The sequence below is a fragment of the Glycine max genome, chromosome 17 (assembly GCF_000004515.6).
Source record: "Glycine max cultivar Williams 82 chromosome 17, Glycine_max_v4.0, whole genome shotgun sequence".
In the NCBI taxonomy this organism is placed as follows: Eukaryota; Viridiplantae; Streptophyta; class Magnoliopsida; order Fabales; family Fabaceae; genus Glycine; species Glycine max.
In genome coordinates this window covers 40,363,475-40,385,695 of record NC_038253.2, presented here as the reverse complement: position 1 = coordinate 40,385,695, position 22,221 = coordinate 40,363,475, and the positions used below count along the sequence as shown (strand labels likewise).

The following is a 22,221-nucleotide window of genomic DNA, read 5'->3' as shown; positions in this document are numbered from 1 at the left end:
AAACAATAATAAATCAATGGCAAAAGCCTCCTTGTTTTTCATCTTTTTCTTCTATAGATTCATGTTTTGTTTCTCTAGTGTATGAGAAAGATTGGAAAATAATAGGTTTAAATACATATTTTATCATTCAACTTTATAATTTTACAAATTTTATCACCAAAGTTTCAATTTTGTGAACTTTACTACTGTATTATTCAATTTTTTCGAATTTTACCATCACGTTAAGTTTTTGTCCAAAATTGAAGGTAATTAAGTGCTAAATCATGAAATGATTGCAGACTCGTTTATTCGGTAGAAATGTTGAGTCAATTTTATAAATTTTAGATGATAATTACAAATTTTTGTTGCCGCAGCTATATGAAAATTGTCCGTCACCTTATCTTTTGTTCATGTTTGATGTTACAATGAATTCAATTTCTGAAAAATTATGTTAGAATCTGTAAAATTTTATTGAGGCAATAATATTTTATAATTAAAAAATCTGTAAAAATATTTTTTTTAAAACATGTTCTATGAGAGAAAAAAATGATTTTTGGATTTAAAACCAATGTCTTTGACGGGGACGACGAACACTAATAATAATAGAGAAGAATATGATGTTTTACAACAAAGGGGAAAGAACTTCACTAACGGCAAGAAAAAAAAATGGAGAAGAAAGCAAAATTGGACAAGGAAGAAGACAAGCCTTAATGGTAAAATTTGAGAAAAATAACTAATATGATGATAAAATTCACAAAATTAAAATTTCAATGATAAAATTTGTGAAATTATAAAAATTTGGAGGAAAAATATGTAATTAAGCCAAAAGAATAAAGTGGGTGAGGGAGGGAGTAAGGGGAAAGAAGATGAAGGTTTGACAAAAAGGGTAGTATTGACCTAAAATTAAATGATAAAGAACCAAAATTAATCTTTCAAAAAAATATTTGTTTCACAAAATGATATTGTATTATAAGGAATCACATTCTCAAGAATATCATACCATAAATATTATTATTGGAACTATTTAAAAATATGTTTGGTTAGATATTAATATTTTTAAGAATATTTTTAAAATTTAAAAGAATTAGAAAAAACAAAAGTTATGATTGAGTTAGAAAATAACTTTTCATGTGACTTGTTTCTTTAAGTTTATTTTTTCATCTACTCTCTTTCTTTCTATTTATAAGACTCAAATTTAAAATTATACTTTTATCTTTTTATAAGATTCAATTTATAATGTTATTTTATTAATTATTTTTAAACTATAAATACTTATAATTTAATGAAGAGAGAATACATGACAACTAATTAGAAGAAAGAGAAATATTAATTATAAAGATAATTTTGAAAATAATTATTAATTTAAGATAAATTGATTATTGTCAACTAATTTAATTATTTTTTTAATCTTAATCAATTAGGTAATTGTGTCTTTATATATGAATACGGGAGTTATTTGTCCCAATTTTTTTTTAAAAGGCAATTTTGTGTTTTTTAATAAGTAAATCTTTTTTTTTCTTCTAAAAAAATACTTTATTTTAAGTTTAAACAAAGTCTTAGTGTTCTGGTGGAAAAAAAAAACTTTTCCACCCATTATCATGGGAGTAGAAGTCAAAATAATGTTTTTACCACTTTCTTGTTAACGAAGAATATTTAGGAATAAATTTTAAAAAACTCAAAACAAACATGAAAATATTACATTATCAAGAATACATTTTTAATTCGTGAACAAACATATTCTTAAAAGACAAATAATGACCACCACAAAATTTGGTAAAAGGTAAAGAAAAAAATATATGTAGTTGAGGGTAAAATCTATTTTTCTTCACATTGTAAAATAAAGATACTTGATGCATATTTAGGTAAAACTTGTTTTTTTTTTTTATTTTAATTATTTTTAAAAGTTTCTATGAAATTGTTATAGATAATTGTTATTACAGAATAATACATATAAAATGTAAGAATTCCTTTCCCTCTTTCATTCTACCCCAAAATCACAAAACTAAACAATGTCTTTTGAATGTAAGAAGAATAATGAAAGATTATAACAACAAAATAAATTGAATATAAATTATTATTACGACAATGTAGTATAATTGATAAATAATATTATAAAATTAAAAGTTTAATTATCATTGTGTGAATCAACTGACATGAAATTATTCTAACTTAATTAGAATCTTTATCATCTATAATGATGATACAGAATTCAAACATGATTATCATGTCTCTCGTAAAAGATAACTATGGTCTAAAAAATGATTTAAATATACTTTTTACCTCTATTTTTTAATTTTGAAAATTTTATCTCAACAAATTAATTTAGTGCATTTTATCCCAATTCTTAAGAAACTTGTTAATTGTATCCTCTCTCATTTTTCTCCCAATATAATTACACTTTTTTATAAATTTTTGGTAAATGATATGCACAATTTTATATTTCTGGCATATTTTATCCCTATTTTTTTTGACACATTTTATTCCCAATTTTTATGGTTAGTAATGGATAAATGATTAGAGTTAAATTCACAAATTTCTTAAAGGTAAAATATGTTAAATAAAAAGATGGGAATAAAATTTGAAAAAAATAAAAAAAATTAGAATAAAAACACAATTAAGAAAAAAAAAAGTCTGATTGCAAAAGTTATGTATATCAAACAAAGTATTGCTCTAAAAAAATTAATGAAAATATAATCCCTCAAATAGAATTTAATGTTTCTAGATATTATTAATATAGGCGTATGGTAAATGAGGTTAAATTTTTTTTGAAAAATCCATGTGTTTTTTTTTTCCCGTTCTTTGGTTAAATAAAAAAAACCTCTAAATCGTTATCCCCTTTCTCTGGCTACATCCTTACGTAGTGTACACTATCCAGTGGAGCTTGAATTTGCCAAGGCACCGAGGCAGTGGAAGGAAGACAATGGCGGTTTCTCTATCGGCGCTCACAACCTCCCTCTCTTCACTTTCCTTCTCTTCCCACATTTCCCAGAGACCAAACACTCTCTCCTTCGCCAGAACCGAATCCCTCTCCGTCTCCGTCTCGCGCTTCCCCAAAACCCCCTCCTCCCTCGTCGTTTCCGCCACCGCACTCGCGGAACCGGAAACCGAAGACCTCAAGAACTACGTCAAGTCGAGGCTCCCAGGTGGATTCGCCGCGCAAACTATCATAGGCACCGGTCGCCGTAAGAGCGCCATCGCTCGCGTCGTTCTTCAGGAAGGAACCGGCAAATTCATCATCAATTACCGTGACGCTAAGGTCTTTCTTTCTGTGCTTGTTTCAAATTCTCGGTTTCGTTGATTTTATTATTATTATTCCGAAAATCTAGCCGTGTTCTTCAATTTGCCGAAATGAGAATTACATTTTAAGTCTATTACTATTTAGTTACTGGAATTGATTTTTTCAGGTTATTAAGTTAGGTCTTGTTTGGATAAACTTCTCGTAAGCACTTATAGCAGAAGAAAAATAAAAAATAAAGGTAAAATGAAAATGGAGCTTACCTGATAAGTTAAGATCAATATAAAAGGTCTTAGAGCTTCTCGAAGTTAATTTTAACTTAAGAGAAACTCAATTCATTTTACCTTTTTAGTTTTTTTTTCTCCTATAAGCACTTATGGAAAAAATTTAGTCAAACATGATCTTAATTAGTTAGTTAGTTAGTTTTGTTTGTCATAGATTCTGATAGTTGCTCAAACAGTATTGTCTTGAGTTAATGAGTTGGAGCTGCTGATATATTTATGTATTGTGCCACTGCTATGTGAAATTCAATGAATTCAGAATCTTCTGATTCACTAACTTGTTGGTATTATAAGTTCGCTGGCTACTTGGCTTCCTGCGATTTCTCTTCTTGCTCATCAATGGCTTCCTCTTCTGCCACGGATGACATCTCCAATTCATTCTTTCTTCGTCCTTTGGATAACCCAGGCCTGAACCTGGTTTCTTGGCCCCTCACCAGTGACGATTACAGTACATTGCTCCATTCCATGAAAATGGTCTCAGTTGCGAAAGCAGATGGTTTTGTGAATGGCCTGGTCAACAGAGCAGATGCTTCTGGAGCGCCAATGCTTCTGGAATGGCAGAGTCACTAAAGTATCATTTCCGTTTGGCCCCTTAATTCCATCTCCAAGGAAACAAATGTGAGTGAACTGGACCTTGAAGCACATGTTCAGCAACATAATTGATCTGTTTTTTTCAGTCAAACGAGTTGATTAACTGCTCTCAAGGGTCACTTAATGTGAATCAGTACTGTACCAAATTGAAGAGTATCTGGGAAGAGCTGGGTGGGTATCTTGTGAAGGTGTGAAACCTCTTCTTGATTACATCCGCATGGAATGTGTCATGTACTTCCTCATGGGCGTTAATAATGCTTTCTCCCAAGTCAGAGGTCAGATTCTACTGATGGATTCAATACCTTCTATAACAAGATTTCCTCCCTGATTATTCAGGAAGAAAACAAATGGAACTTGGTTCCTTGACTGCTCAATCTGAATCACCAATTGCATGTGCTATGCCAACTTCTGCTTCACAAATCATGACAAACTTCTACTGTTGAAAACAAAAACACAAAAAGGATGTGCTCATTGTGGGATCTTTTGTTAGGTGGGGGGTGGGGGGACTCCAACTCGTTCTTTTGCTAGAACGGGTTCTCCTACACTGAACTCTGTCTTGTTCACTATCACTTTGGCTTTGCATGGTTGTGTTGATGTGGAAATAGGATGATTTTCTCTCACCTTTTATTTTCCACCACCTCTACCAAGCATCCCTTGAAGTGTGTCATTTGATATGATGGCTCTAACTTGATTTAATTTGAACATCTGTCTGGTGTTGGATTTTTTTACTAAGTTCTTCATTTTCTTTAATGAAAGAATAGTTAGTATTATGAGTTATGACATATTCTATGTGTGTGTCTTTTACTGTTTAATTTTAAATGTAATTTGTATTTCATATTATGAATGAATTGCTATTTCCTATTAATAATCACATGAAGAAATTTCTCATATTGTCATCTTGGATTGAGGATTAATGAGAAACATGTTTAAATTGAAATCAGACAATGTTCAAGTATTTGTAACCTGAGTACAGCCTCTTTACAGATGTGACTTTGTCTTTCAGGAGTTTTTCATTTTTTATTGGATTTTTACGCCTTAGATCTCTCTCTCTCTCTCTCTATGTGTGTGTGTGTGTGTGTGAGTGTGATAAGTGTTGTCCCCATTTAATCTTCTTTTGTGTGATTTATTTCAATGTTGTGCAGGAATATCTTCAAGGAAATCCATTGTGGCTTCAATACATTAAGGTCCCCTTAATAACTTTGGGATATGAAAGTAATTATGATGTTTTTGTCAAAGCTGAGGGTGGTGGCCTGTCTGGTCAGGCTCAGGCAATCTCTCTTGGCATTGCTCGTGCCTTGCTGAAGGTGAGCGAAGATCATAGAGTACCTTTGAGACAGGAAGGACTTCTTACAAGAGATTCCAGAGTGGTTGAGAGGAAGAAAGTTGGTCTCAAGAAAGCTCGTAAAGCCCCTCAATATTCCAAGCGTTGAGGTTGGGATGTTACATGTATGGTCTGTCTTTTCTTTCCTCCTGGTGTCTCTGGAAATGAGTTACATTTGGAACTATTGATTGTTTTCATTTGTAGTTGTAGGTTTTTCGGGTTAGGAAAAGTAAAGAGAAATTGAAAAATATCCGAAGGCGTATGTATTCAGAATCCTGCTCCCTGTTTTCCCATCTCTTGTTTCCTTGATCTGTATGGAATTGGGAATTTTAGGTATGTAATATTTGTCTCTCCCTTTTACCCCCAACCAAAATCACATGTTTTACTATATTGCAGGTTTCTTTTCAAGACCTAAATTTTGTGGTCTTTTACTCTTCATTTCTTGTGCCTGTTTGTACCTTCATTTGGCATATTGAAATATTTGAAACAATGACATGTGAAATTTCTTACTATCTCAATTTTGATCGGTTGTGAAACATAGACATAAACTATTGATTGGTGGTGCCCCTAGACATCGTGCTCTCACAAGAACAACTCTTTTACATGACTTGATCTCAATGTTGAGATTCCCACGTGTCCTTAGAATGCCCTTTATTGTGCTCTCACAAGAACAACTCTTTTACATGACTTGATCTCAATGTTGAGATTCCCACGCGTCCTTAGAATGCCCTCTATTGTGTGGGGCTATGCAGGGGAACAATACGGATACAAAAACAACACCAATAAAAAATTGGATGTGCAGCATTTTGGTTCCCATGCCAACTGCTTCCAGTATTCCTGTTATCTATGTCAAGTCTATCTTTATCCATCGTAAAGGGGAGGCTAAATTCCTTTCTACTCTTTAAGTAGTATTAAATATTGAATTCGTTTTATATTTCTAATATATTAAATATATTTAATTTTTATAAAAAAGTAGGAAAATTTATACGAGGATTTGATATAATATTAGTTTTCTATCAAATAACAAATAATTCTAAATCTTCATGCTACATTCTTCTACTAATCTTTTTTTACCTGTTTTGTATGATAAATAAATATATTTTTTTGTTTTCAAGATATTAAATATATTTACCTTTTATTTAATATTTTTTTATAAAGTATTAGAAAATTTTGTAAAATAATTTATAGGAGGATATATCATTACTTTTAAATAACCAACTTATGACTCATACCAATAACAAACTGGAAAGGCAATGAATTTGAGCATTTTTTGTTACTTTGCTACTACTTTTTTATTCATTCAATCCAACGAATTAAAAATCCGAAGTTTGACTAGATAAACTTTCAAATTTATCATCTAGAAATAAGTTAGTTATCATTCTTCACTTACTTTTCCATTAAAGATAACTATTTTTATTTTAACTACATTATTTGATATGAAATGTATCAATTTTTTTTATGCTTATTTTTATCATAAAACTTGACTGATTATTTTCAATGGGTCTTTTCTCTTATTTTTTTCCATCCACAATTCAAATTTAGTTTCAATTGAAACACACATCACACACACGACTATTGTTAAAAAAGACACCTAAGTAGGAGAATCATGCCTTTAAAAACTTATTTGATTATGTATCTTTTAAAGTTGAATAAAATTAGTATGATTGAATTAATTTGTAATCATTGAATTATGTTGTGATGTGTAAATGAGACGTGATTCAAGTTGGATGTACAATGCTTTGTGGTGGTCCACGGTGAACAACTTCGGTAGTGGCACGACACATACTTCGATGATCAAGTCAGAATATATACAAGAGTAGTGATTGAATGAAGTTATCATTCTTGAGGAAAACTCATAGACACATTTGACGGAAAAGGTCGTTGAGTTTGTTAAAAGTCACAGCTCACATGTGAAGTCATGTTATTAAATCCAATTTAATTAATTAAGAGAAGATATTATTCTTATTTCGATGAATCTGAGTTAAATACTAATGTCAGATTTAAATATTAGTCTTAAATCTTAATATTTGTTAGAACGATTTATCTCTATTAGGTTTATTCAAGTACTTCAAGTTCAGGATAAATAAGAAAAAAATATTATGATTCGCATAACAAATTTAATTAAAACTTGATTCTAAATTAGTTTCAGTTATAAGCTTTCTACGTTGAAATGTATTTTATGAAGGAAAAATTTGATTTTGGATGACAGCGAAAAGGAATATTCAATAAATGATATTATTTTGTTAAAGGGAGTAAAAATGTAAAATAAAAAAGTAAGGGTATATTTAGTATTATAGTAATTTAAATAAAACATGTCTTAAATTTAACTAATTTAAAAGTAAGGGTATGTTGTTCACACTATCACTTTGGGGAATACAATAAATAAATAAAACTTAATACGAACAAAAATTAAAAAGAAAGTAAATTAATTATCTTTTTTAATCTTTCATGAATTAGATAAGTGAACCTTGTATATAATAATGAAACAGATTTTTTTTTTTTTTTTACATGGACTAACCATTATTATTTAAAGCACCATAGGAGGACCATGATACATAAAACGCTGCTGGCACACGCACAAGCACGATGAAAGTAAATCAAATCATAGGCAGTTAAATCTCTGCCTGCAACATTCTGAGTTCGACAGACAGTGATAACCTCAAATCATATATCATTTGCTGTTTCAGTTCCCCTCTTCCACTCTTATCGTCTTAGGCCAAATCTTCCTTCCACAATGTTCCACAGCAGCAGCAGCAACAACAACAACAACAACAACAACGGTTTGTCGATCTCCGTCTCGGATGACGAACCCGACGAGCTGGGTCGGATGCGGATCCGCGCGCGACGGAAGCGCAAGAAACTCGGGAACAGACGATTGCTGAGGAAGCTGCTTCTCAGATACTGGATGCTTCTCATCATTGTTCCCACTGTGGGTTTGCTCATATTCGAGGCCACCCGAATTGCCCGAAGTCCTAGTTTAAACATAGAAATACCCATTAATAAAGCTGATAGATCTAGTCCCACATTTCGCAAGGAACCCCCCGCAAACTTGAATCGCCTCGATCCCACCACCCATGTTGTCGCTGGTGTCAGAGAACGTAAGTCCCTTTCCTCTCTATTTCAATATATTAGTAGAATTATTAATGTACCATTTAGGAGTTTCTAAGAGTAAATAAATGTCATTGTAGTATAAGTTATAATTGCTGCATTAATCAATTGTGATCGACACAAGTGGTAGCGAGATTGACACAAGTGGTAGCAATTTGTATCTCTTTACTAAATGGTTTAAGGTTTGAATCCTCACTAGCCTTTGGGTATGAAATAAGTGTTGGAAGAGAAATATCCATGTGCTTATAGTCCCCAACAAAGATTAGTTACTATTTAGTTACTATTTTTCGGTGAGGACTTCTTCGTACCAATAACATGGTCAGCAAAAAAAATTAAAAAAATAGTGCATTAATGATTAAATACGTCTCACAAGTCACAAGTGGTTAATATTGTCATGTTGTTATTGAAATGTCTAATGATTGTTTTTTTATTGACAAATGTTAATTGTTAGTTTGTTAGTTTTTGTAAACAAGAGGAATTGAACCTAAGACCTTTTCCGTCTTTACTTTTTTCTTAACTACCCAACCAACCTTATATCTCCAATGACGAGTGGTTAAAGCTAAGTGAATATTTGTATACAACTGCTATCATTTTGTACTTGTGATACTAATAGTTAAATATGTCTAACAAGTGGTTAATAGTGTGTTGAAATGTCTTATGTGCTTGTTTTACTAATGGATAAGTATGTCTCGGAAGTAGTGAATAGTGTTGTGAGGTTATTGGAATGTTTACTGGGGATTAACTTTGCCTCAGAAGTAGTTAAGAGTAAATGAATATGTGTATAGAATTTTAATCTGTACTTGTGGCACTAATAGTTAATAGTGTCTAAGGTTATTGAAATATCTATTGTTGTGACTTAAAAGTTGTTAATTGTCTGGGTGGATGCTGGGTTGACAATTCTCGGCGGGACGATTTTAATTTTTCCTTTCAAGATTCATAAGATAGGGGTGTTCAATATGATGTGTGGTTTTAATCCCAATCAGGTTGCTTGAAGCTCCTACCACCCGAGAAGCTTGAGCAACTGGATATCCCTGTGGAAGAAGAATCTTCTAGTGTTCCTGTTGGTGAAGTTTTATACATGTCAGAGAGTGATCGGTCTTTTGTAGGAGGGAGTGTTACGTTGTCTCAATTGCGTACAGAGGACACGAGGTTTAATTTGTTTACTGGAAATCAAACATTTAAGCAGAGAGATCAAAGTTTTGAGGTAATGAGCTGGGTTTGGTTCACACTTTTAGCTACTTGCTTTCACTGCTTGGCCTTTTGTTTATGTGTATACCCTACCCTACCCTACCCTTTGCTTCTTCATCTTCATGCAGAAGAAAGAAACAATGGCGATACATTGTGGGTTCTACAGTGTGAATGGGGGGTTTAAGATATCTGATGAAGATAAAAGTTACATGCAAGGTTGCAAAGTTGTTGTATCTACTTGTGCATTTGGCGGTGGAGATGATCTCTATCAACCGATCGGAGTGTCTGAGGCTTCGCTTAAGAAGGTTATATAAACAGTATAATAGTTTATTGTTAATATATGTTAGAAGTCGCTGATCTTATTTGTCAAATCTTTTTAGTGGTATGCAGGTTTGCTATGTAGCATTCTGGGATGAAATCACCCTGAAAGCGCAGGAATTAGTGGAGCGCAGAATTGGGGAAAATGGATTTATTGGAAAATGGCGTGTTGTTGTTGTTCGGGATCTTCCTTTTGCGGACCAAAGGTTGAATGGTAAAATTCCCAAGGTATTAAATCTTTTGAAGCCTGGTGTCTTCTTTTTGTATGCCATTTACTATGTCTTGATAGGTATTAAAACAGTTCCATGTCCTACCCATTCCTTCTCTGAAGATTCTTTTTTTTTTCTTTTCCATACCCTGCATGGAAATGCATGGAAAAAATTGTTGTTGTCCTTCATTAACTCTTTTTAATCCACATTAACTCCATGAATTATACACATTGACATATGCTTTATTTGTCAATGATAAAATAAGATTTATTCCTTTAATAGATCTCTGAAAAATTAGTCTTTAACCAAGCAGAGGGGTGTTGTGTGCATGTAGCCAACCTCGCTTAATGACATGAGGCTTTTGTTATTGTTGTATATGGCTAGAATGCTCTGTTATTCTCTACTTGTTCTTTTTTTGGGGGTGTATTATCCTCTGATAAAATTTTCCTTTGTTCCCTTTTTAAACTACGTGTGCACTTGGATATCTTTCAGATGTTAAGCCATCGTCTTTTTCCTCAAGCAAAATACTCAATTTGGGTAGACTCCAAGTCCCAATTCCGGAGAGACCCACTAGGTGTGTTGGAAGCACTCCTTTGGCGCTCAAATTCTTTACTTGCTATATCAGAACATGGAGCTCGCAGTAGTGTCTATGATGAGGCTAAGGCTGTTGTCAAGAAGAACAAAGCCAAGCCAGAGGAAGTTGAAGTGCAACTGAATCAATACAGAAAAGATGGCTTGCCTGAAGACAAGAGATTTAATGGGAAAAAAGGTATGCAGAGATCATATTTTTATGCCATTCTGCCATGGTGGCACCTTGGCCGCTGTTTAACAACACTGGCTTAGAGTAATTTTAACCTTTTTCTTCTTTTCTTTGTAAAAGAAGAATTCATGTTCTACTTCATCATGTCAATCGATTCCAATCCTCTCGTTGAGTCTGTTGCCAAACTTTGACTTGCATTAGATTGTATTCCCACCTTTCACCTTTGCACCAATATTTTGTAAAATGTTTGATCATACTTGTGCTGTGCAGCTCTATGTGAAGCCTCTGTTATCGTCAGGAAGCATACACCAGTAACTAATCTATTGATGTGCGTCTGGTTTAATGAGGTGGCTCGCTTCACTTCCAGGGATCAGCTCAGCTTCCCGTATGTCCTGTGGCGGCTGAAAGCATTCAAAAATATCAATATGTTTCCTGTCTGTACCCGCAAGGATCTTGTCAATAGTATGGGCCATGTCCGCAAGGCCAAACCTTTGCAAAGCTGATTTAATAAAATTTGTTCAAAGCAATGAATGCCTACCTGCATTTTCATCTAACTCATTCCTTACTTCATTAGTTTCTTTAGCCAATCTGAATCAGGTATATGTGTTTTTTTTTTTTCTATCTCACCCCCTTTTCTCTCATAGCCAGTGAATGATTATAATTTGTATTTAGTATTTACTGTTTACTGTGAGTTCTTTGATTAGGTTATTTCAGAAAGGATATAGAAAGGCAAATCAAACAAAAAAGAGATTTTGCTTTGGACCTGTTTCCCTATACAAATTTCTATAATAACAACAACGTTTTCATAAATTGTGATATTGCTTTACCCATTTTATTTAGTGAAAATAAATAAATGCTGCCATATGTAGTTGTTGGAATAGATCTCTCCTGTCAGACATGTAGCAATTACTCCAGGGGCAGCAAATGATGGCAAGGAAAATGGTCATGTGAAACACACAATGAATAGTTACAAGTAATCTTTACAATCAACTTTTGCTTCTAAACCATAGCCATATCCTTGGTTTCCTTCCTTCATGTCATCTTCAATAGAATATGCAAATCCTTTGGACCTAATGTACGTAAGGTGAGTGAAGTAACATTACAGCATATACCAAAATGGTCGCAGTCCACCAATGGGCACAGAAATCCAATGTTTACAACTTCAAACATAAAGTTCGCAACACGAGGGAAGTAAGATTATAACATATAGGAAATGTTGTGACAGATTGTAACAAAAGGGTCATGCTCATCTTTCTTACACAGATGAAAAAAACTAAAAACTAAAACTTAAAATTAATTTACTAAACAAATAAATAACTAAAATATCAATTTTATTGGTGAGGAGATTTTGTATCATATTGGAAAAAAATGAAAAAAAAAAAGACAATGCATGTCTTGTTTGTGGTAGATGCTAAAATCGATGATGAAATGAGCATAACACAAATGAAAATTTTCTTAACCTAAATTCACTATTTTAGTTTCTAGAGCAAAGCAATAACACATTTAAAAGAGTACTCACAAAACATTTTCTTAATGTAAATCCATTCTGAAAAAAATATTTTAAAATATAATATATAATAATATAGTTATTATTAAATAAAGTATAATATTTATTTATTATTAATCAACACGATTATATGTAATTAAAATTAATTATATAAACCTATATTATTATTTATTATATATAAATATTTATTAATTATATTAACGTGTTTTTTCTTTTTACAAGAGAAAAAAATTTCCATTATTAGAAATTGGTTAAACTTGTTTGTGCACAATTCTGGTGACCGAAATAGGAAAAGATCAATAGGCTTGTGATTTTCTTATATCAATAATAAATATAATTACCTAATGAAAAGATCAATAGGTCCGCAAAAGATAAGGGCGCCCAACGGATTCCTATTCAGCAAAGCCGCTCCAACGTCTTTATTTAAATTGCATCATCACCGTTGGATTTTCCACCTACTGTGTAATCTCAGCCGTCAATCCTGACCCTCCCTTTCTGTATAAATCCCCCATGGCCCAACTTCTTTTCCTCGAGCCAAAGTAGGTTTGGGTTTCTTCTTCTAGCTTTCATGCTTTTGTTGTCTGTTCTTCATCTTTTCCATGTTCTCTTGTTCTGATTATTTCGATCTGTTCCCGTAATCGAGTTGTGGTGTTGGTTTTGCTTTGTGGATTGTTATGCTTCTTCTTGCTGGTTCCGATCTTAATCGACTTTGTATAGGGTTTTGCCGGTTGATGATATGCTGTTTTACTGGATTGAAGATCTGAAGAAATTGATTGTGTTTCATTGGTTTGCAGCACGATGAGATTTCCGTGTCCGATTGAAAGATTAAACGGTGGATTTAAACGGCTAACTGCATAAGATATAACTAATTTCTACTTTGAGTTTCCTCTATTATTTTAATTTCCCTGGACTTGATCACGAAACATACGGATTTAATTGTGAACCTATTTTTCTACAGCGTAGTGTTCGGAATAGTTTCGCGTAATAACGTTCTGTGTAGAGCATCAATCCTCGTCCATGATTTGGTGGTGTCTACTGGGGTTTTGAATATTCTTGGCTTTGTCTTTTTTTTGTTTCTTTGCTTCGCTTAGTTTTCTTGATTTAATTCTCCGTGACTTCCGCTTGGATCTTACAGGGAAGATAAGCAACGGATGTGTGGTAGGCAGGCTGTGGAAAAGCTGTGGCGGGAGATTATTGACAGTTCGACACACATTCTATGGTGAAGCCTTAGGTTTTACTACACTTAGTCCCTTACATTCATCATTTTATTGTTTGTTCGTTTTGGACTGGCTATTGCTTTCTATCTAGTAGTGTGGGAGTTCTTGTGTGGGTTTATAACAGGATCGGATCAATCAAAGTATTATGCATTTGGGATTGTTAAAATGTCACAGGAGGAATTTAGGACAGCGTGATTGGGTGTTTGACTCCTTGATTTGATGACGTTCTTGGTTTGGAGAAATTCTACTATTCCTTTTTACTGTTTTCTTGATAATTTTTTAGTAGTCTATAGTATCTCATCTTCTAATTGAATATCCTCCTCGTCACAGTGACACGAAACCTCCCATTTGCTATAGGAGTCATTTTTTCCGTTACTGAGGCATGGAAATACTGGTTCAATAGTGTTATTGTGATAAACTTTAGCTAATATTGAATGGTGTTCAATGGTTCTTAAAAAATGTTGTTGTTAAATCTACTAAGTTTTTCTAGCAATGAAGCATGGTTTGGGCGATTGTTGGCTCTAGGTAACTTCTTATTGCCGCAACTAATCTTTTGATTCAGATAGTTTTTTTTTTGGTTTATTTAATTTAATTTTTTAGATGTGTCAATACAAGTTATATTACTCGATGGGGGGATATATCATTTTAGCAGATGAGTTTATTTTGTCTTGTTTATTTGATTGATCATGTCAAATGCATTGAACTTTTGATCTTTTTAGTCTTCTAACATACGAGTTTCTGATTATATAACTTGTATTGACCCATTAATATGACTATATATTGTATTCACCAATCAATATATGTATGTGGCAAGGTTGATAGCTGTTGTTATAAACTATAGCAAGTCTTGAGATGCCACCAAAGTTGTTGATTTCTCTCAAACTTAAGAGACACTGAGTTGCCTGGAACTGTTGATCTAACATATTATATCAGCAAGAGATCAGAATTTGTATATTTTTTTTTAAATTAGTTTGTTTCCTTGTTTCTTAGATGAAGCTTTGTTGATAGGTAACTTATGTTTTTGTGCACTTTGGTGTTCTTAGGTGTATCTCCTTTATTGACTCCTCTTCTGACCTCTTTTTGTTGCTTTTGTCCTCCTTTTCTTTTCGGTAGATGAGGTTGTGGTTAGGCTCAGTTGTTGTCCTTTGTGCCTGTGTTTGTTCACTTTTATCATGCCTTTGGTTGCTTTGGTCAACTTGTTTTTGTTCGCTGCAGGTATCGGATGTGACCCATTCCTGAGCTCATGTCGGTGACTCCCTGTTATTAACCTGTGGTTCTTTGTGGCGATTTTGACCTTCAGTCCGTCGCTCCTCCGTGTGTCGTCAACTTTGCTCATCACCGTCTGTGCTCGAAGGAATGTCCTCCTCCGACGGGTCTGTTTCTAGCGTTATACCTTCGATCACCATTTGCGTCCCTATTTCACTCTCACTATCGTCAGAACTTATTTCCTCCATCGAGCCTATAAAGCTTTTTTCCCGACATTTGCATCTATCCAGATTGTAACATGTTTCTTCAACTATATGCACAGTGTATTCAACCCCATTAATCCATGGGGAGACCTTGTGCTGAATTAATGGCTACCATGGTGTCTTCACTAATATCCGCGCCTTGTCCATCCTATGGAGTTCATCCATTTCGTCACCCACCTCCACCACTTCTCCTACTGCCGTCATAATCTGTTTAATATGCTCCAAATCCCAGGCATGCAGAGGTATACCCCAACACAACAACTAGACTAGGCGATAGCCAATTCTCAGCTGAGGGGTCCATTTTTCTAGTGAGGATGAGCCTTGCTCATTTGCTTCCTTAGCCATTGGTGTAGCTCTGGTCTCTCTAAGTCCCATTAGCAATATCATGTCATCGCCAATATATTTTGGCGTGATGTCTTCACCTCCATTCCACATGAAATCGTCTTCCATTCTATCAAACAGCGTAAGGTTCTTCAGTCTTCTTACCCGTGTGTTTCTTAACCATGTCTTTTCTTCCACATTTATGTTCAGCTGCACCGACGAGTGAGATACAACACCAGTTAGGCTCGGGTTTTGAGAAATCTTCTTGGTGCCGTGTTTCTTCCTTCGATCATCAAGATCTTCACATATGAGGTTGCCTCTTTCTTCTGTTGGAATTGTTTCATCTTCGTATCCACATGGTTGCCTTCCATCTTGTGCTTGTCTTTCCCGTTGGCTTCTTCATGTCCCTTTTTCTGTCGTCTTCCCCGACTGACTTCTTCCAGTGTCACCCTCTCTCTTCCATGCTTTGGTGTATTGACATGCATTTTTAATCCCCGTACTACCAGGCTATCCGGTTTTCTCTCCAACCTTGTTACATCTTTCACCCCCTTGAATCTCACGAAGCCGTATCTCTTACCCCACCTTTTATTGTTTCTTGCAATAAAAAACCTCTCGGACATCCCCCCATTTTTTAAACTCATACCATAAGTCTGATTCATTCATCTCCTCAGGAAATCTTGTGAAAAAGAAGGAATGAATATCAGATGCATCCCTCCAATTTGTTTTTCGCCTTTCCACCTGCTGGCCATATCCATTTCCGGCATGGTTCTGCCGGGATCCTACTCTCATCCACTCTCTATCTCTCTCACCCCCCCCCCCCACTCTCTCCCTGTTTCTCTCTCTCTCTTCATTCTCACCCCTTGGAACAAGTGTTCATAATCCTATGATTGCAAAACATAAGCAATGAATACCTTTGTTTTTTGTAGTGTAATGTTTGGAATGGTTTTGTGTAAGGTCTTGTGTCACATTGAGGCTCATGCACGGTTTGGCGATGCCTCTCTTGGTTTTTGAATCCTTATATTTTCTTTTCATTTTTATATCTTTTGATGTTTATCATGAGCGTTTTTTATATTCTGTGTGACTTTCCCGTGGGGATTACTGGGAAGATAAGCAAATGGATATTTGCTGGCTGTGGAAGGCAGTGGGTTGAAGATTATTGATGGACTTCCTGTGAAGCCTTAGGTTTTACTACTCTCACATTCTTTATTTTCTTATGTGTTTGTTCTGTGTTTTGATGCTGTACGGTAACCTGGTAGTGTCAGTGTCAGAGTTATTGTGTGGTTCTAACAGGAACTATAAGAGTATTCAACAATTTCACCCATTAAAAAATAATAGTAAGAATTTTCAAGGCATAGGAGAATTTTATGATTTTCTATTTCTATTCAATTATATGAATATCATTTAAATGTTATGTTGTGTTGATCGTGGATATTGGCTTTTCGTTTGCAGCATTTGCTGATTTATGTTCATCCGTGCAGCATATTAGAATGGCTAACAAGTCTAGATGAATTTGATTTTTCTTCAATGGGATCTTCAGTATTGTTAGTTTCTGAATTTGATCATGAGGCATATGGATTGAGTTTTAAACCTCTTGCAATGTATGGTTTTGTGTTGCATTCTGCATAGCATCCAGTCTCCGCATGATTTGGTGATGTCTACCCCAGATCAAACTCTCAAATTTGTCTTCAACTTTGCAATTTTCTTGGGTCTACTATGGGTATTTCTCGACTTACTTCCTCTTTGATTTCTGCTTTTGGTCTCACAGGGAAGTCAAGTAGTGGTGGAAATGTGGTGTTGTGAAAGCAGTGGCTATCTTATTACATGATTTGGTGATCACTACCCTGGATTTAGAATTCTTGGAATTTGTCTTTTGCTTCATATCTCAAATTACTTATCCCTTTTTTGCGTTGGGTCTCACATGGTGTGGGTTGGCTGTTGAAGTGGGCTATCTTATTGTTGGTTATTATAACCACTTGATTTAATCATCTACTTGTATTTATTCATTTGCCACATGCTAGGTTCCATATGAGTTTTATTTCCGCGGTGTTGCTGATTGAAGATTGAATCAATAAATAGTTATGCCTTTCTGGATTCCAGATGAGTTTTATTTCCATGGTGTTGCTGATTGAAGATTGAATCAATAAAATATTATGCCTTTCTGGCAATAGTGAATTAGATTTGGCCGCAGATAAACCTAAATGTCTTGTATGACTTTGTTTATACTTTTAATTTTCTGGATTTGATCACAGGAAATATGGATTGAACTGTGAACCTGTTTCTTCTGCAGCGGTGGAAGAGCACACTATTTAGGTTCCGGTTTTATTACCCTTGATACAATCATTGTTTTATGTTCATTATGGACTGACCTTTGTGGGTTTTGGACTTGTTTTTGACAGTGTGGTGTTCTGTTAGTGTTAGACTTGATTTTTCTTTTGGGGAATGTAAGAGGGGGAGGTTAACTGGTTCTTTTATAGCATGGCCTCTTATGTTTTGGTGATCTTTCACTAGATTTTGAATTGTGGGATTTCAAAGTGGATAGTTATATACTTCTCAGTGATTTTATGAATAATGAATATGTGGAGGCTGTGGATGTTGTGGGGGGTTGACTTCATTCTTGACTAAGTTATCTACTTCTATGGGGTTCTTGATTGGTTGTTGTTTCTAACAACGGTATTGGGTAAGTTGGTAATGTCAAATTCCTTCTCGCTGTTTCTGTCGTGCAACTTGAAGGGTAGTTCTTCAAGTGTGTGTGAGGTTTAATCAGAAATTTTATAGATGAGCAATGAATTTATATTGTGTTTGTGTGCTTGTGTCTATGTCATGGGTATTGGGAGCTGTTCACATGTTTTTGAAGAATTTATCTTTGTCACTTTGTCTTCTCAATGGACTACTAGTATATTGGAAAGAGTATATTGAACAGGCTTTGTGTCAGGTCAATTTTTGGTATCTACATCTTTGGTGGAATGAAGAACTATGCTGCTCTTTTATATGATCTTTTAAGTATATGCCCTTAAAATTGGATGTCATTCGTCAGTTCGGTACATTGAGAAACAGTGAAAATTTAGAAGCAGGTTTCAGATTGTTGATCTAGGTGTTGCTCCAACGACCTCATTATGTGGATAAAGACATGTAGAAGTTTGAACCAAATGTGAATTGACATCTATTTGAGTTTATCATATATTTCCTACTTGTACTAAAATAATAGATATTTCATGATAGAAGTTTGAACCAAATGTGTCTTTTTAGTAAAATTCCTCATTATGTGGATAAAGACATGTAGAACTTTGAACCAAATGTGAATTGACATCTATTTGAGTCTGGTCCTAGGAATATAGCTTTTATTTGAAGGATCTTTTACTATATTAATGGATATTTCATGATAGTGTCTTTTTAGTAAATTTCTTAAAAATGTTTGACATTGAAATGTTTACTACCTTTTCATCAGAACGCTGATAATGTTAAAATGATTGATAACAATGCTGAATTGTTGATACTTAGATTCAAGTCATGTCTATAAGTTATTGATTTTTATAATTATTATCGTAGAAATTATATTTTTGGGTGACATTTATTAGAACGCTGATAATGTAATTTGTAATTGGTAATAACGTTGAAACTTCATTTAAGTCATGCTGGTAAGTCATGCTGGTAAGATATTATTCGTTGGTTTTTTAGAAATTTTTGGGTAATGTGTTGAAATTAATTGGTCTTTAATCTAACTAAGCATTTCTTGTAATTTTGTATTGGTATTGAAATTTAAACCTGAGCGTAAAGATAATTAATTTTTTGGTAATTTGTAGATGAAAATAATTTTAAAAAAACTAACAAACTGCTAAAAAAGACTTCTATTTATTAAAAATCTCTTATTGGCTAATGAGTTGAGGAATAATATTATAATTTAGTTGCAAGTAGAGTTAATTTTATTAGATTATATAATTTAAATGTACAGGTAAGTGAGTCATTAAGACAAAGATCAGATTAGTCAATTTTTTAAGTGTGAAATGTATTGTTGTACAATGTATTGCAAACATGAGTTCTATAAGCAGCATGACAATTTTACGCCGAAAGATCATCATTCATCATGTTGTGTCCAAATGCCGATCCTAAAGGAACAACATTGTCATGTATCAAAGATCCCTTTTTGCTTTACTTGTTGTCATTTAGCTTATTATTTTCTTTTTTTGGGGTTATATTTTTTAAATTGCAAGTAGATTGTACTCAAATTTTTGTTATAGTGAAATTTGTTCGTTACTATGTCCGTGGATATAGGTCTATATGATCGAATCATGTAATTATGATGTCTGTTTTTATTGCTTCTTATATTTATATTGGAGACTTTTGAGTGAATATTTCCATACAAATATGGTTAGTATTAAAATGTTAAATAATATTAAACAACAAACAAGCTAAGCTACCATTTATGTATTTTTTTAAAAATTATTTTGAAATTTGTTGTGCAATTGTATTTTTATTCATTTAGTATGAAAATTATACATAAATGGCTAACAAGATGCTGTAATTTTCAAGAGGAAGCAAGAACTTACAATAAGTGAATCTTTCTTGATGAATACGAAATGCTTTTATAACTTTTATAACGATTCATAACAAGTCATGAAGTTTAAAAAATAACATTATCGGTTGCGTGGAGGAATGAACAACAAACAAAATTAACATTATTTAAATGAATATTATTTAAAAATAATAATAATAATTAGTTTGGCTATGGTTACTTAAAAACATAAGGTAAATTGGACTTAAAACATAAAAAAGCAAATTCGACTCAAAAAATGTTAAGGCCTGACTTGACAAGCTAAAAGAAGAAAGGTTTTTACTTCCTGTACGTCCCTTTTTAGCAACAGTCGTGCTCTTTGAAGCAAGGATGACATGTACCAAAGTTAATGTGGCCGCTCTCCAATAGCGAGGTGTGGAAGACGACGTCAACATCTTTGCCATCGTGCCCTTTGTTTGTTGTGCTGCCACAATAGTCCCTTCCATGGTCTTCCTCCCAACCAATAATTTTTATTTCGGATCAGAACCCTCTATGAGATTGAATAAGGCAACAACATCCTAATTGTGATCATGAGGCTGAGAATCATGACATCTTGCAATCTGGAAAACTCAATCTGCAACACAACACATTTGTATACTTTCTGTAATGAGTATTGTGGGTCATTTTTTTTAAGTTGTTTTGTTTGAATGAATATCTGTCTCTGAAATTATAAGTCCCTTTTTAATTTTTTCAATTTTTTTAAATATATTTCCAAATAGGTAATCCATAAGTCTATTGCACTAATACATAATACCTATTCTGGAACACTAATTGGTATCCAGAATAGAAACAGAAACAAGTAAAATTGGGGAAAATAACCGATAATGACTTAAGTGTAAACGAGTGGAAGAGTGCTAAGGCAAAGTTTAGGAAAATCAGATGGTTGGAGTGTTGCTCAACTCCATAATAAGTTGACTTCTCTCAAACAAAATTGGCAACGTTGGAATACAATATTTAGAGAGGAAACTGATGAAATTGTTTGGAATAAAAAGAAAACCAACATTGAAGAAAGCGTGTTTATTATATTTTTCTTGTTTGTGTTGTCTTTGATTAATGTGTCTTTTTGAAACTGCAGGAAGTACCTGATGCAACGCGTTTCAGAGACAATGGTTCTAACTTTATTCATACTCTTGTATTTTCTCCTGACACAATCAAGTTGGACTCAACTGAAGGTTCGGGTGCAAGTTTGGACGCAATTGAAGGGCCAGGAGAATGAAGATCGAAGTGTCAGTGGAACGGTTGGGGGAGCAAGTGGCGGCACTATTGGTGGAGTTAGTGGCAGCGGCACTGATTGGTAATCTTACATTTGCATACATCACTTCAATGGCTGGAGACACTTCTTTAAGTGAGAAGAAAAGAATATTATGAAGAATCAAGCTCACGCACGAGGTAAACAAACACAACAAGTTACTAACCTCCTATCATAACTCTAGAAGAAAATTCAGCATATGAATTTGCCATACACTCTAATTTTAATTGTAAAGAATACTTTTATATATACTTTCAACTGTTTTGTGATTAAAATTAAAATGTTGTTACTAAATTTGACTAAGTCAGGTGGTACAGAGAAACTGGGTGAGAAAAATTAGAACCACCTTAATTTGATTTCATAATTTAAGTCCAAACTAACATTACATTGAAAGGCTAATTCAAGCAGCAGAGTCTCATACAAAAGCCATTGAGTCTCACAAAAAGGCCGTTGAAGCAGTTGAATCTCACCTTATGCACTTAGAACAGTCATGAAAGAGCTTAGTAAGTTGCCTGGCATGGAAGTTGGTCCCATGATGCTTTTTCAATGTAGTCACGTCTTGATGAAACCTGAATGCAGATAAATTTTATGTCATATGAAGATGAAAAAAAATGTAATGCTTGAAATTGATTTAGCCTTCAAGACAAAGGGATACGGAGGCTTAACTTTTTAATGCTTGAAGTAAAAGGGATTGGATTTTTATATTTTGCAATGTGTATTGATCCTTTTGAGGACTGCATATGATACATTTGTGAGACCATAGAATTGTCTTAATGGTTTTAGGTAAAGAATTTTGTTTATTATTATTGTCTTCGTGTAGGCCTTGCTATGACAAATGTAATGTTAATTCACCTCAACAAAGCAATTATGAAAGTGGAGTCTAAGTAGAGAAGCAGTCATTCTCGTGTCTTTTCAATGC

At 33.7% G+C, this 22,221-nt stretch overlaps 2 protein-coding genes and 2 long non-coding RNA genes across 7 annotated transcripts; all 4 read left to right on the top strand.

The window, feature by feature from the left end:
- The first annotated feature begins 2,806 nt into the window (after positions 1 to 2,806).
- LOC100305975 (uncharacterized) lies at positions 2,807 to 5,845 on the top strand. Of its 3 annotated transcripts, none has more exons than XM_006600058.4 (3): positions 2,807 to 3,235; positions 5,229 to 5,532; positions 5,612 to 5,845. In XM_006600058.4, exons 1-2 carry the CDS (start codon positions 2,900 to 2,902, stop codon positions 5,514 to 5,516), a joined length of 624 nt encoding a protein of 207 aa, XP_006600121.1. In that variant the 5' UTR covers positions 2,807 to 2,899; the 3' UTR covers positions 5,517 to 5,532; positions 5,612 to 5,845.
- On the top strand, positions 3,244 to 4,873 carry LOC121173892 (uncharacterized). The gene is made up of 2 exons (XR_005889441.1): positions 3,244 to 4,113; positions 4,221 to 4,873. It is a non-coding gene; the product is annotated as an uncharacterized lncRNA (long non-coding RNA).
- A 2,029-nt stretch (positions 5,846 to 7,874) lies between the features above and the next one.
- Positions 7,875 to 11,517, top strand: LOC100780738 (probable hexosyltransferase MUCI70). The gene is made up of 6 exons (XM_003550310.5): positions 7,875 to 8,505; positions 9,499 to 9,719; positions 9,832 to 10,008; positions 10,094 to 10,249; positions 10,723 to 10,999; positions 11,261 to 11,517. Exons 1-6 carry the CDS (start codon positions 8,142 to 8,144, stop codon positions 11,491 to 11,493), a joined length of 1,428 nt encoding a protein of 475 aa, XP_003550358.1. The 5' UTR covers positions 7,875 to 8,141; the 3' UTR covers positions 11,494 to 11,517.
- Positions 11,518 to 12,728: 1,211 nt separating this feature from the next.
- On the top strand, positions 12,729 to 22,192 carry LOC106796720 (uncharacterized). 2 transcript variants are annotated; one of them, XR_005889439.1, is made up of 3 exons: positions 13,015 to 20,645; positions 21,129 to 21,442; positions 21,697 to 22,192. It is a non-coding gene; the product is annotated as an uncharacterized lncRNA (long non-coding RNA). The 2 variants fall into 2 exon arrangements; XR_003265236.2 differs by lacking the exon at positions 21,697 to 22,192 and having other exon boundaries at positions 12,729 to 20,645; positions 21,129 to 21,577.
- The last annotated feature ends 29 nt before the right edge of the window (positions 22,193 to 22,221 follow it).